This window comes from Augochlora pura, chromosome 1 (assembly GCF_028453695.1).
Source record: "Augochlora pura isolate Apur16 chromosome 1, APUR_v2.2.1, whole genome shotgun sequence".
In the NCBI taxonomy this organism is placed as follows: Eukaryota; Metazoa; Arthropoda; class Insecta; order Hymenoptera; family Halictidae; genus Augochlora; species Augochlora pura.
The window spans coordinates 20,877,206-20,892,101 of record NC_135772.1 but is presented as its reverse complement, the minus strand read 5'-3'; the positions used below and the strand labels follow the sequence as shown (position 1 = coordinate 20,892,101).

The 14,896-nt window shown below is 39.2% G+C and overlaps 1 protein-coding gene and 1 long non-coding RNA gene across 2 annotated transcripts; both read left to right on the top strand.

Moving 5' to 3' along the window:
* Positions 1-2: 2 nt before the first annotated feature.
* LOC144471833 (intraflagellar transport protein 74 homolog) lies at positions 3-2,431 on the top strand. Its single transcript, XM_078184360.1, has 2 exons — positions 3-684; positions 779-2,431. The coding sequence occupies exons 1-2, from the start codon at positions 341-343 to the stop codon at positions 2,301-2,303; spliced, it is 1,869 nt and encodes a 622-aa protein (XP_078040486.1). The 5' UTR covers positions 3-340; the 3' UTR covers positions 2,304-2,431.
* A 1,096-nt stretch (positions 2,432-3,527) lies between these two features.
* LOC144468525 (uncharacterized) lies at positions 3,528-13,601 on the top strand. The gene is made up of 3 exons (XR_013493821.1): positions 3,528-3,657; positions 3,742-3,957; positions 11,918-13,601. It is a non-coding gene; the product is annotated as an uncharacterized LOC144468525 (long non-coding RNA).
* Positions 13,602-14,896: the final 1,295 nt, after the last annotated feature.

Sequence of the window (14,896 nt, the reverse complement as noted above, 5' to 3'; positions counted from 1 at the left end):
TTTCTGGTTACGAATATAGTTTTACATTACAATAGTAGGTATGTATCTACAGAAATAAAATCCTTAAATTTTCACTTTGATTAGCGGCGTGTTTCGCTAAAGTTGCGCTGACGCAGAACCCCAATGTGAGGCACAAAACTTAAAGTTTGTTGAACACTTATGGAGGTTGCTATTTTTGCAATGTACAATATTGCCATGGTAACGAAATGTAAAACAAGGTTGAGAAACACTCGTCGTTTGATAGAACAACGCGTAGTATCGGACAGATCAGTCGCGAGTTTGTATCTTTTACACACGTACCGATAAAAGTGGAAATCGGTGTAAAAAGAAATCGCACGCGATGCAAAGACCGTCGACAGGTGTATCTGTATTGCAAAATAAGTTTGATAGATCTCGTAGGGCAACGAGACACGAATTAGGGGACTATTATGTTGGTTCTGGAAGTACGCGACCGTCTACACCTGGACAAAATGTTCTGGCGAGACCACCGACGACTTCTTTTTTATTCAATCAAATGCAGGCTAGCAGTTCCCGAATAGCTACAAGTTCTGGTAATCCGATGTATTCAAACAGTACAGTTCCTATGCTCAGTCAAACAAATATCAATATCATGGAGAGACCAATTACTCAACATGGAGTAGCTGGTGTCAGACCAGGTACAGGTAGAGGATTGTCCATGATGAGGTAAATTTATTTATAGAGAATATGTCTACTGTAATAGTTAGTACATTGGTAAAATAGAATCTTTTGTTTTATAACATATGGTTTTTGTCCACAGGCAAATTCAAGACAAGAGGTATTATAGTGGTATTTTGCAACTAAAAATAAGGGAATTGAATCAAGAAATTCTTACTCTTCTGAAAGACATTGAAGATCAAAACAAAGAGAGTGCCACTTATCTGCATTACGATAAAAGAGCCAAAGATTTAGCTACAGAATTGATAACTCTGCAGGGACAACTGGCAGACTATAACATTGTAGTAGATAAAATGACATCTGACATTGGCAAAGATATTGTAGAACAAGAAACAGAAGAACTTGCAGCAAAGAACGATGAAAATTTAACAAGGATTGAAAATATGTTTGAGGAAAGAAAGGAGTTGGAACAACAGTTAAATAAGCTGGAGAAACAGTTGGAAAATGAAAAGAAAAGAAGAGACAGGCTTGTTGAGAGTATGAGCTCGAACGTGAAAGAAAAATATACAGAATTGTTGGAAGAGAAAACAAGCTTGCAAGAGAAAATTAATAAAATGCAACAAGAATTGGATGCTTTATCTAAAGAACAAGCTTTTCTGGAAGAAGAAATAGCATTGTCACCTTTGAAACAAGAAGCTGTAAAGTTGCAGCTTCAAATTATAGAGACAGAAGAGAAAAGAAGAAAGTTAAAGGAAGAGGAAAAACGTAGAATATCTCCGGAAGAGGAAAAAGAAAAGTTACTGCAAAAAATTAAACAAGATAATATGGATATCGCGGCCGCCGAAGCTCAGCTAACGGAAAGGAAAAAGGCGATTGAAGAGGCAGAACACGAACTTGAACAATTGGAAGCCGATATTGAGGATAGTCAATCTGAGAAACATATAAAATACAAGGAACTACGTAAAAAAGAAGAAGTTATGGAACAATTTATGTCTACTTTTGAACAACACAAACAAGACGAAACCAAGAAATTATATAAATTGGAAGAGAAAGTGGTTGATTATTTAAAAAATATTTCGAGCATATTAAACACCAATGTAGATATTGTAGACGACAATGAAATGGCTATGTTGCACGATATAATTACCAGCAATGATGACGAATACGTCGACAATGATCAAAGTTATGAAGGATTAACAAAAGAAAATCTGAAGTTGCAACAAATTTTGGGTAAAATAGATTTGTTGGAACAGAGACTTCAAGCAGAATTTTCAGATCTCAATGAAAAAATAAATAAGAAAGAAAACAAACTAACGACCTTGGAAGATATAAATAATTTAAAATCAAAATTATCGACGAAGCAAGAAGAATTAATAGAGGAATGTGAACAATTAAAAACACAACGATCGGAAAATATACAAGAACGTAAATCGCTTCAGAACGAATATGATGAGATTAAACTCCGTTTAGGAAATAATGAAATATATATTCAGATTGATTTATTAGAAAATACCATAGAAAAGTTGATAGCAGAACATGAAAGAATTAAAGACTTTATTTGCAAACAAAGAGAACGGTGCAATTATGGACCAATGAAAGAAGATACCTTTAATTTAATGATTAATTATAATACTATGTTGAAGGAGAATTTGAAATCTATTTATTAATTTAAATCTTTATTTGATATTATTGTATGATGTTATTTATAAGACATGGAAGTTTATATTTTGCCATGAAATTGTTAAAAGCTACTGTAAATTAACTGCATGTAAAAATTATTAATTTCATACCTTGACTTTGTTTTGTGATTAACATTGATGCACTCCTTTATCACAGTAAAAGCTTCATTTATTTTATTGTCTTTCACTAACAATATAACGAAGAATAGAATTTAAAAATTACCGATTTAAAAGTCAGGAAGCATGGTTTGAATTTCGTATAATTCACATAGAGGCAAAACGTTGAAACAGCTAGACGCAATTATCAACTGTTGATTCTGGTTAACAGTTTCAGCATTTTGCTGAACACGTAGAGGCGCTATTTTCATAATTTTGTGGAGGTTTTTGTGTAAATCAACTATTCGATTAAAATATTCCCACTCAACACTTATAATATAATTAAATATTTCACATAAAGTGATCAAACTAATAAATAAATTATAATTGCTTGATATATATGTGTTCTCTTCGACAAGATTTATTATAAATTGAACTCCTTTGTAAGAAACAGTAATAATTATATTAACGTTTACAAGGTGGTGAAAACTTATTCATTAATTTAATCAATATAAAAACGTTAATTATCTACATCTGCCACATTCTCAGAAGCATAAGATCTCTGTCGATATATTCATAGAATTTTATGGCAAAAGTGGCGGCAAGCACCATGTGTTAATAATATGACCTTCTGAATCATAATATAACTTGATAACATAAACCTGTTTCGTTGTATCGACGCAGTCGACTTTTCTGAATTCTCCGGTTCTCTTACATACAGCATAAGCAGAACTTTAGTTGGGGCGTCTGCCGATAGGTGGCGGCTGTACTCCACAGTCCACGCAGTCCTTACTCTTTTCTAATTCTAATTAGTAGTAATTACGGCATAGGACAAGTCCATTTTTGTTTCGAGAAACTTAAAGGTTAGCATATCTATCAATTTAAAAATATAAGTTAATTATATCCAGTCTAGCAATGTTCCTATTTATGTATCAATATATGATTTGATTACATAAATTTGTTTTAGGAGAATTGAATTAAAATGATATACATTTACGGATTGTAAATGGACTTACACCATTTTCAAAATAACCGTTACATTTTTCTAAGGTTATAAGATCTTGTGTTCCACAAATTTGATGACCGTTGAGACTCAACATGAGAATAGATGTAACGGAAAAAGATAGCTTTTACTTAACGTTGAAACATTCGAATAAATGGTACTTTCGTTTGTCTCTAGTATTTAATTTTGTAACGAGAAACCTGAAGTGGGTTACTTTGGCTGCTGCGTCATCCGAGTATATGTGTAATTGAAATTTAATTCTCGGTGAAATAATTTTATTAACGAAGATCGGACATTATATTGACATTGGCATCTGTTGATCTCTAGCGGTCGCGATCGTGGTCTTTCGGCTGTGGACCCATAGCAGCGAATCACAGACGACTAGACGAGTCCCGATTCCATTTCTTGGAGTGGTCGAACCGGTTGTCTAGGGGATTGGCTTCGGTTTAGGACTGCCCATTCTCACGATGTTGCATTGGTGCTGTCCAGAAAAAGGTACAAAACATCTTCGAACGTCTGCATCTTCACAGGCGGAGCAAGATGGTGAGTTCTCCAATAACATTGCGCCGTGTAAACCCTACGGTTTAAAAACGATCGTCCCGGCATTATGACCCGCGATTCGTGCCACAAAACGTCGATATAAATTAAAGGGGACGGACGGTCTAACTACATATATACATATATACATACGTATGTATGTATAAACACGTTAAATCTAATCGGGCCAGGCCGCGAGGATGTTGCGTTAGGATCGCTACAACTTGTTGACTCCGATACCGAACGGCGATAACACTTGTTACGCAAATTTTTACCTTCGAGCTTGCGATAAATTTGATTATGTCTACTGCCACAAAAGAGTAGAAACACTTGGAGGAAATAGGGAAATAACTTCTGAAAATTCAACGTGTCTTTAAATGATGGTCGGTTCGTGAACGAGATACCATTGCTAGTCTTGAATGATTCGATTTGAACGCATCGTGATAGTAGCGATCGTCGAGAGAATTATTTGAGTATTTTCTACATTTTTGTTATTGTTTTTATTAATATTTTTGAAGTACGATTAATATAGAATAACTTATCTCCTTTCTTGCTTTAAAAAACAGCACGTACAAAATAATAGCTTCGCGTTAGAAATAAGAAATGTCTGGGAAACAAATGAACGGCAGAAAATGACAATGGGTTTCACCGGATGTCACAAAAATCATCCAAATACCTCGTTTCATTATATTCTATTTCTAAAAAAAAAAACTATACGGTAGAAATATTTTTTTATTTCTCAAATTAATATCGCATACTCTCAAATAATAATCGAGAAGGGAATGGTTCGAAGGGAATGAAATCGCAATGATCTATTTTACTACAAATTTTTACGGTGTTCCACATTATTCTTAATCCTACCGCTTTTTCTATTTGCAATGTAATATTTGTATGAGCTCGTGTTTGGTAGTAGTAGTCGTTTGCTTTCACAAGTAATCATTTCGATATTGCCGACACAGGACGGTCAACAGGCGTAGACAATTCGGTGTTCACGCAAAGGATTATCGGCGAGTCGTTCGGCTCTTTGTTCGCGGAATAAACTATACTTAGTTACTTCGTTTTCAGCTTAATACCTTTAGGGGAGTACACTAAAACGGCCGACTGACGTCGACCATAAGCACGGTATGACGGTATGGTGTGGCACGGCGCGTCGTCGCACCGGGTAAATCGGGATGGGATGCATTTTGTCGCACCGCACCGTATCTACCCCCGTGTCCCTTTTTCGTCGCATTACCTCTACCTACACAAAACATATTTTTTGTCGAGCAGAAAGCACAGGCAGAATCGGTCATAAAATGCTCGAGGCTTACCTGTAGGCTCCGGCAGCCCGAGCAGACCGACTAGATCGCGCAGATGGGAGTCTAACGAACGCCGGATCTCCGACGGTTGCAAATTACCATGCAATAAAATTAATAATGTTTAAATGCGGTTTGAAAGTATCCCCGCCATGGGTCAGACCCTTTAAATGTACGGAATCGTGGCGAACTAAGCCGGACCTGGTATAAGCTGTCTTAATCTTGTACCCTGGCCTCCGTAGCTTTCACAATTTTCTGTCCGCTGTTTTACCGGAACCCCGTTTTTTTCTGTACACCTCGTTGCTCTCGCCGGAAGGTATGCCAGTGCTTGTTGCTGCTGGCAAAATTTAACGAAGACGACAGATATATTTGTTATTATTATTAACAATAGAACTGTAGAGAGAAAAATAGAGAAACTGGTCTAGCACATAGTGATTAAAATTCTTTCTTTACAAGTTTTGCTATTTTTCGAAATGGCAAAAGAAATAAATATCCTGTCGTTCTTTTACTTTTTGATCCAAGCCTGTAACAAAAATTTGATGGAATATGTTCTACTGGCGGAGATTGTCTCGCTCGCACCAATGTCCGAAACAAGACAATCGCTTGCAAGACCTTACAATAGCCCCCATAAATCATATTCCAATCGACAATTCGTTTGCTTAAGCACCAATAGAACGATATATTTCAGTGAATTGTCTGTTTAGACAAGTACTTGATAGTTATGAACCATTTTATGGTCTTATTGTTTTACTTCCACGCCTTCCTTGATGGTCTATTCCATTGTCCCGACATTTACTTGTAATCGTGTTTGGATATGGAAGGATTTCAGGATTCGTCGCAGATAGTTTCTAATTTGTAACACCTAATATTCTAATCGCATCGAAACGAAAGGTCAGCGAAACGATAGGCAATAGTACTTGACCGAGATTATCTCCTTACCATAGTCTGACGAGTCTGACACGTAGTGGAGATTTCTCGTAATAATCCAATAAGCATTGAACGTCATAAAGACATCCATTTTATGTCCGAACATAATCTTACGCTCTAAAAGGGACGTTTTTATGACGTTTTATTTCAGCCGTTGAAAAAACGTCCAATTTGGCACGTCTTCAAAACGTCTTAAAGACGCTGCAAAATAGACGTTTTAAAGATGGCTGAAAAACGTACCGAATTGGATATCTTTTTAACATCTGAAATAAGACGTCCTGAAGATGGTCCAGTTTAGGGCGTAAGACTTTCAGATCTAAAATGGACATCTTTGAGAGCTTATTGGGTAAATATAAACTGCCTTTTTATTTCTATGAAATGATTACAATCGGAAAACTTGCAGTCATTGTAACATTGAGGAAAATGATGCGGCAAGTGGTTAACGCGAACTAGCCGCTCCGATGCAGAGACATCGGGCTATCATAATGCCAGTCTGACCACAGTTATTTCACGAGCTCCATGAAGACGAAGGGCTTTTAGGTACTAATTTTATGTAAAGTTACGAGACGTTGCGGCGCCCTGACGTGCTATCATGCTTCCCGCAGGTACCATAATCAAGCGGTTGCGATTCACTGCCGCGGAGCTGCAGTATAACTAAATGTTCTTCCAGGAATTCCGGATAACCGGCTCTTTCGGCGCAAAAGCGCAAACGCTCGTGCGTTTGCCAATGCCAGCTCCGAGAATGGCTCGCTCGCTCGCTCGCGTTGTCGGCCTCGATTCTCTTTTTACTTATCTGGATCCTCTTTTATCGATCTTCGCGCTTCTTTTATCTATCGATACGCGCGACTTTCGCGTATATTCGGCTCGAATATACATTTTTTTCATTTACATATTTATATATATGTATATGTGTGTGGAACGTAAAATGCAACGCGTCCTAAAGTACTGATCAGACCCGACCCGACTCGGCGAGTGTGTGCGACACACGCGCACACGCTTGTCCGAGCGAACGCTTTCATCAGCGACGTGTTTATAGTGCCATAAAAAAAAATGAAAATGGAAAACATTTTTACGGTGCCGATCATTAAAGTCGGACTCGACGGAGGAACGAAGATGTTCGACAATTAATGTCCGTCGGTTTACGCAACGATGGCTCTTGAATGCGCAAAACGAAGGGAAAAAACGAACGGCGAAGATAAAGAATTCCGTCTCGTCGCCATTATCTCCCACGATCTTTTTGTACCGTATCGTTTGACCGTCCGCTAAATATACGCATATTAAAGATCCCTGTACTCCGATATTCGGTCGTTCTATTATTCTGACGTTCTCGTCAGAGCGAGTCAGTATCTCGTCGAACGAGTTCCGATCACAAGTTGTTGTCGAATGAATTTTTTTAAATAACGTGTGAAAATTCAAATTGGACATTTCACTGTCGAGCTATACGTTTTGCCATTTCTTCGTTCGCGGTCGATTCGAGAAGCTTCATCTCCGTGCCGCATCACCGTTTTCTTTTTTAAGTAAAAGTGACGAGTCACCGTGACAGACACGGACCGTTGTCTTATTGTATTCCCAACGATTACTTGGTAATCCGCGTAAAGAAACCATTGACGCGAATGTTATTTCCTCGGGGGTTCTCCCCTGCGAGATTATGTCATCGCCTTTTCTTTCTGCTACGCGAATTTTTCCTTGTTTCCTTCGGTTCTTTCGCAAGCAGGCGACGAAAACAGGAGCCCGTACAGTTCTGGCAAAGTTTGTAAACGCGGAGTTCATTGCAACAACTCTGCATGGTAAATCAGCCGTTTATCGTCGCCAAGTCATGGAACGCCATTTTTATAGGCATCAATAAAGTTTGATTTTCTACCAATTCGCGACTCTTGCACCCCGTTTTCAAATCTGTTTCGGCCAAGTCGACAAAATATGGACTGCGCGAATTGATCGAGTGATCCGGCGATAACGTTATCTTGACTCCTCGCGGCTCTTATATCGAATTTAATTTTTTAATGTAATATCAAATCGAACCATGCCCATTGCCCTGTAACCTGTAACACCTAATGCAGACTATCTTGTTATCCGAGCATAACTTCCGAGATCGTGAAAAGCATAGCAATGCGGAAAAAATTCGTATAAAGGTTTATATTTGATCGTCGACTTAATATATAATTACATTATATGTAATATAATTAATTTTTTTAAATAATCCGGTTAACATTGTTTGCGCAAAGCGGTTTATTCATTTGACTCGAAGAATCGCGTTTACCAAGTCGTATTACTTTTTAGCTATATAAGAACGGGAATCGTGGTAAACAAACTTCGTTTCCGACCGTATTTAATTGTCGTCGCACCCATCGGGTCTGTGCTACACCACCAGTCTACCTGAGCTGTTTTGCTATAACCATAAAACGACGGCATTATTGACCGCTTTTGTCTCCATCGCTATTTTACCATGGAGCATTTTCCTTTCCGATTTGCACGGCCCAACTAGATTCCAATAGGAAATTCAAAAATTGTGCTATCCCGTTTTACACGGTTTCGTTCACCATTCTTTATTGCTGGGATTATCACAACATTCCCGTATTACCGTAAATCATCTCCAAAGTCCTGATCTATATTTAATCATCGTTATTTCTGCATCAGAAAAATATCATTTAAGGATAATTGCTACGATAGGTACATTGCAGCCATATTTTAACCCTTTGCGGTCGCATGTCTTCGGATTAGCAGTAGCAACGTTGAATCGCGTACAATAGAGACTAAGATATTTCCTTCAATTGAACGAAACATTTCAATTTTCTTCAGGTACAATAGAACCTCGATTATTCGGTATTTCGATGTTACAATTATCCATTAATCAAATACGTCTATTGTCGTCTGTACGACAATTAGATCGAGTAACAGTTAAGGCAACTCGTGCGCAAATCGATTCATTACCGATCGTATAAGTCGACAATGTACAGATCTGGTACTCTAACGAACTATCCCGGACGATCGTGGTTATTTGTATATACTGTAGGCTCAACCAACGATTTGTTGCTCGTGTCATAGTCCTCCCCCACGTTGCCGTTTTGGCGAGGCTGTGTAAAACAATTTTTTATACGGAACGGGACCAGGGATTAAGGTTTTCTGTTCCCTGGACTTAACGGATTTCTTGTATTATCGCTTTTCCCGGTTATAATGGTCGTTGCCTGGAACAGCTCGGATCCGACGAGGTACCGAATCTAAAAAAGACACAAAACCAAAGCTCGAATTGAGTCCGAGGAAAATTTATGCGATTGTAAACCGAACAGCTCGAACGTTTCGAGCGGCTCGCCGCGGTGTCTCCTTCGAGGCGGCAAATCATTTTTACCTTCATCAACCGCTCTGCTTTCACTCGCTTTTTATTTCACTAGAAAAGCTTCATACGCGACCTCGAACCTTATAAAATTAAAATTCGGTTAAAATTAGCAATGCCCCTTTGGTCAATTTATCCGCTAATATTGATGCAATACGGAGATGATCAACCAAAGATTAATTTCCATTTTACTTCTTACTTTTGTATGGTATTATTCTCGATCAGTATTATTTTCGTGTGATGATTATAAAATTATTTCTATAATAGAGTGTTCCCTTCCTTTTTATACGAAGAAATCATTATTACTGTAAGCACTATCATTTGGAGTTTCCTGAAATTACTCTAGAGAAATTGTTAAAATAAAAGGGACCGACGACCGACCCTCGGTGAAGGGTATCCCGGCTACGGTGAAAGGGGGTTGTAGACAATAAGCCATAGAAAGGCAACGCAGTGTGCAGTAGAAAATGCGCATCCGCGTTGGAAAAGTACCGCGCGTTAGGGAAAGGTACAACATTGGAGGAGGTACAGAAATTGGAAAAGGTACCGCGCCGGGAAAGGACCGGGGTTTTGAACCCGGGGCCAGGTCGCGCTGGACAGTTCCGTCGCAGATCTTTACGATGGTTCTATTGCGGGCAATTTGACTACAGTTAGGTTCAACGTTTTTAAAGAGGTAACTATAATGTGGAGCAATCATCAGGATTGCCTGGCTGGCAAACAATACAAGATAAAAGGTAGAAATGGGAAAATTGCCCCGAGCGCTGACCTTGTTCCGACGCTGTCCCGTTTTTAATTGAAACGGTAACGTTTTAGGGCCGACCCGGATACCTCGCTACGCGAGGGGCCATACCGTTCTCCTCGGAACCTCGCACCTATTTTCGTACCGTTTTTACGAACCCCGCGACCAACAATTCGCAATTAGCCAACACGTATCGGCCGATTTGCCCAGAGAGAATAAAGAACGGAGTTGGAAAAATTTCTTCAGCAACCGTCACGTAGTCAATGTAACTGAATTCTCATAACCTTCTTAAATTTTCGCTAAACGATTAGAATTGTTTATTAGACGATAGAGAAAGCAGTCAACTATGCGATTACTACAATGCCTTTTTTTTCAAAATTTCCTATTACTTGGAATGACAAAACAAATAAATAAAAAGCATTCGTTCTTCAACTTTTATATTTAAAAATTGCTTTTATGGTTCTAAGTAATAGCAAAATTAGAAAAAAGCATTTTAGTAATTATGCGTAGTCCCCTCATCATCTAAGAAGAATTTAAATCGTTTAATCCAATTCTAAAATAGTTGTTCCGTTTTGAAAGGTGTTCAATGACTTTCGCCTCTGTACACCTTCTTTGTAGATCGGTCACCTAAACTGAAAGAGAGTAGCTTGGTCGATAATTGGGTATGAAAAGCTCATCATCCCTTGCGGTCAGAAAATATACAACAATTGGCTCGTTGTATAATAATTTACGTAACGCTGCGTGTGATCGATGGCGTAATAACGTGACAAAAGCTGTTTACTATTGTGGGGGTGCCGATGGCCGTGCCGATTGCCAGTCGTGCACTTTGTCAAAGTGTCGCCACGACACTTCTTACAAGAAACCCTGCAGTTTTCCTAAACAGGACACCGCAGCAACAGCTGCGGTAACCACCGTAGTTATTCGGTTAGTTTATGACTGTCAAAATGCAACGACCTTGCAGAGAGCCGAGGCCTTCCTACAAAAAATGTCGTCCCGGAAGCTGTACTCATATAAAATCTTTACTTGCAAGTAAGACTGGACGGTTGCTGGAATATAAAGTGTTTCTCTCCTTTAATTCATCAGGAACCCGTCTACCTTCCTTCTGGATTTTTCCCAATGCGCGTGGACGTTCGCAAACGATCGATCAAGCTACATTCTAGACGTTTGCTAATTGTTACGAATCTTCATCCAATGTTTCTCACAAGTCTGCATCTACATACTTCTTCAGCTGATCTAGATATAAAACGTTTAAACCATTAAATGCGTGCCGTTTCAAGCATATCACTGGGACAACTAAATAATCGCAGCAAATTATCAACAACTATAAAAACGTGTCGCGAGTCACGAACAACCGTATCTCGTCCTATCAAGGTGTCCTTTGTTGTTTACAAGCTGAAAGACACACTGTATACATGTCGTTCTGGAACAACAAATGCAGTTTTAATATAATCGTCACTTGATTGTTGATAGGAAATTAACGTCATTCGATCCTCGCTTCCGCGTAGTTTCAAAGTCCACGATACTGCAAACTTTAGTGATTTTTTTGTGGGAAATGATTGAATAAATTACATTGTTGGAACAAATTTTATAACTATATTATACTATAATTAAATTTATACTTGTACATTTATACTGATCGGCAGCTCACGATTTAAAACAACTTCTTTCTTTTTGTAATAGGTCATGAGCCATTTTCTGCACCATTACGTGCCATTTTCTTTGGTCCAGACGTCGCGCGTTGGTCCATATCCGGTCGTTCGTATCAAGACTAAACGTACAACAATGATGTAATCGAATTGTACTAGTGATCGATTTAGAATCGTCCGGAGCGGGGCAATTGACGCGTCACATTTTCGTTCGTCGCGGGTAATAACAAAACAGGGTGTGAACGAGAGCGGTGGTTGAATAGGGGTCGCGGCCGAGGAAAGGCCGGAACGACCAACGGACTGAGGGGAGCGATCAGTAGGCGGAGCGTTTCGAACGGTGAAACGGCGAACGAAAGGGACACCGCAAAAGTTGTCAGCAACCGAGTCAATATTGTGACACATGTCGGGTGTTGGTCGGCTCGGGACAACTTCCATTATGTCGCGAGATTATCTTTCGTTCCTATAATCGACCTTGCGAACAGCGGTGTCAACGTCGCCGTCGTGATTTGTTGGCCACGTTTATTGATATCGAGAAATCACGCCTAACGCCGAGACACTCGTTCGATCGTCGCCAAATCGATGCCGAAATTAGTCCAAGAAGTAATTAAAAAAAGCGACGAATATATCGACGAAATGAAGATATAACTTTCTTGTATAAAATTGACGTTACTTTTACTATAATTTAAAATTGTTACAATTTAACAGAATTAACTTTGAAGTAAATGGAAGAACTTGTAACAATCTCCTACAGGTTTCTCAAATTGATTTACTCTTCCACGAGTGTCCTAATACTTTTGGCGAAGAGTGTACACAGGGGAAAGTCGTATAAATCGTAGATATTGCTCGAGATATTTTATACGCGCCGCTTTGATTCACGGGTTGCCGTAGGCACCATTGTTTTCCTTGGAGGCACTCTTCGTGGACGAGTTAGTCTCAGTCGTGCAAAGTTATCGCAATGGGATGAGCGTGCAAATAGCCAACCTTACTTATCGAATACGATGAGGACAATTTCGAGCGATAGATATCTTTTATTTCGATGGGAAACTAAATGAACGCTCGACGTTGTTCGAAAGAAGCGAGTAGGCATAGAACGTAGGATGCTGATAAGCAAAGGATATCTCCGTTATTGCATCGTATTAAAATAGTTCGTAAAATCCACTCGCTACAGACAAATGTTTAGCTATCCGTTTACACTTCTGTAAACGTAATAAACGATGATGATCGATCTTAGTCATGCCCGAGGCGGCCTCCCGAGTTTTTGGCTCTAAATCATTTCCGCGGCGCCCGTGATTTATGAACTGCCGCCCGAGTGCAGTTTATAATTGTTTATTCATTTATTGTTATGCACGATTTTGTCACGACCCACGTGCTACGACATCACGGCGGATTGTATCGCGGGTGCAACGAACGCTGGTGCATGTAATAATAATATGCTCGACTTTTTCAAAGATATCGGCAACAATAGATGTGCGGCATATTTCAAATTCTGTCTTTCGTTACTAATTATGATCACGAATGGCAGGAAAAGGTGAAAAATAATTATTATGACGTAGACTGTATTAAAAGCTGTTCCGTTTTGTTGTAAGTAGCCTTAAAATATGGTTCTTCGTACTTAATAAATAGGGCGCACAATAGAAAGTTGTTTAGCAAACTGAGTGTTGGTTATAAACTTAGGTTAAGTTGTAGATATAAGAAAACACTCCGACATAAATTTAAGCCACTTAATCTTAAGCGGACGAAGTAGTAGTAATATTAGATATATATTGTAACAGTCAAGAATATGAGCTCATATGCTGGTGCCTGGGGAACAATTAAATAAATAAATGATGATAGTAATATTAGTAATAATATGATACTCGACAGAATTACAGAAATCAAAGCTGTAGCAGCAACACGAATCTGAACATGGACGAAGAAGCGACGGATAACGTTTCCCTTTTTTTTCGCACGCGAAGCGATATTCTGCGCCTTCTTATGGCCTTATGTACAAAACTTTGTCGTTCACTTCCCATCAACGGATATCCTAATACAATAATAAATATTTATAATTTACAATAATTATCATTAAAAATATTCCTGATATTTTCCCCTAATTCACAATCTCTGCAACTAAGCCATTATACTGAAATGATAACCCCGAGACACCATTAAAAATTATTACACACGTTCCAAAGTAACATTCACATTAACAAACTTTCGATTCAAAAAACTCTTAATTGCGTAACTGTTGCACGAGTGACAAGATTGATTTTTACACGCGTAAAACGCGAAGAGTCATGTAAAATAGAAATACTGTAGGTCTGGAAATTATTTTGGATTTAGAGTTAAAATATTATCAAGTGGGAAGGGTGAAGGTGTAGATATCGTACTGTGCAAAAAACATCTTCGTGACATATACTTGTAGACAGACTATAACAAAAATTTACGAGATCTTCAATATATAGATAAATTGTCAAGTTTCCTCGGCGTTCTAACAGGAGATATGGATTTCGCCGCGAAACGATGTCCCATTTTGTATCGAAACCCGCTCGCGACACCGATCTCGCCTGGCTTGGTTCGCGCGAGTCGGGGGATTGGATCGCGAGCGACGATTCCAACGTTTCTGCTTGAATTCCAACGTAAGCAAGAAGCGGCGTCGACGAAGGTTGAAGGAAAATATTTAGCGAGCGGAATAGTCGTGTATTCGGTCGATTAAATTCCTGCTAACATCGACTCATCTGCCTATCGAGAGAGAGATCGCGATTAAACGCGCGAACGATGCGTTTCTCCCGATAGGACACGATACGAAACGACCCGATTACGCCGCGACTCGGTCCGACTCGGCTCGCGTCGGCTCGGTTCGCCGGTCCGCGGCGCGGAGCGACGGTGTTTACGCGTCGCGACAAGAAACAAGAAACAAGGAACAGGTCGTGCACGTATTTTTCGCGAGGGGAGGGAAACAAGTAAAACGCGACAAGTGCGAAAAATGTTGTCCATTCCGCGGCTTTTACACGGCGAAACGCGACACGGGGGC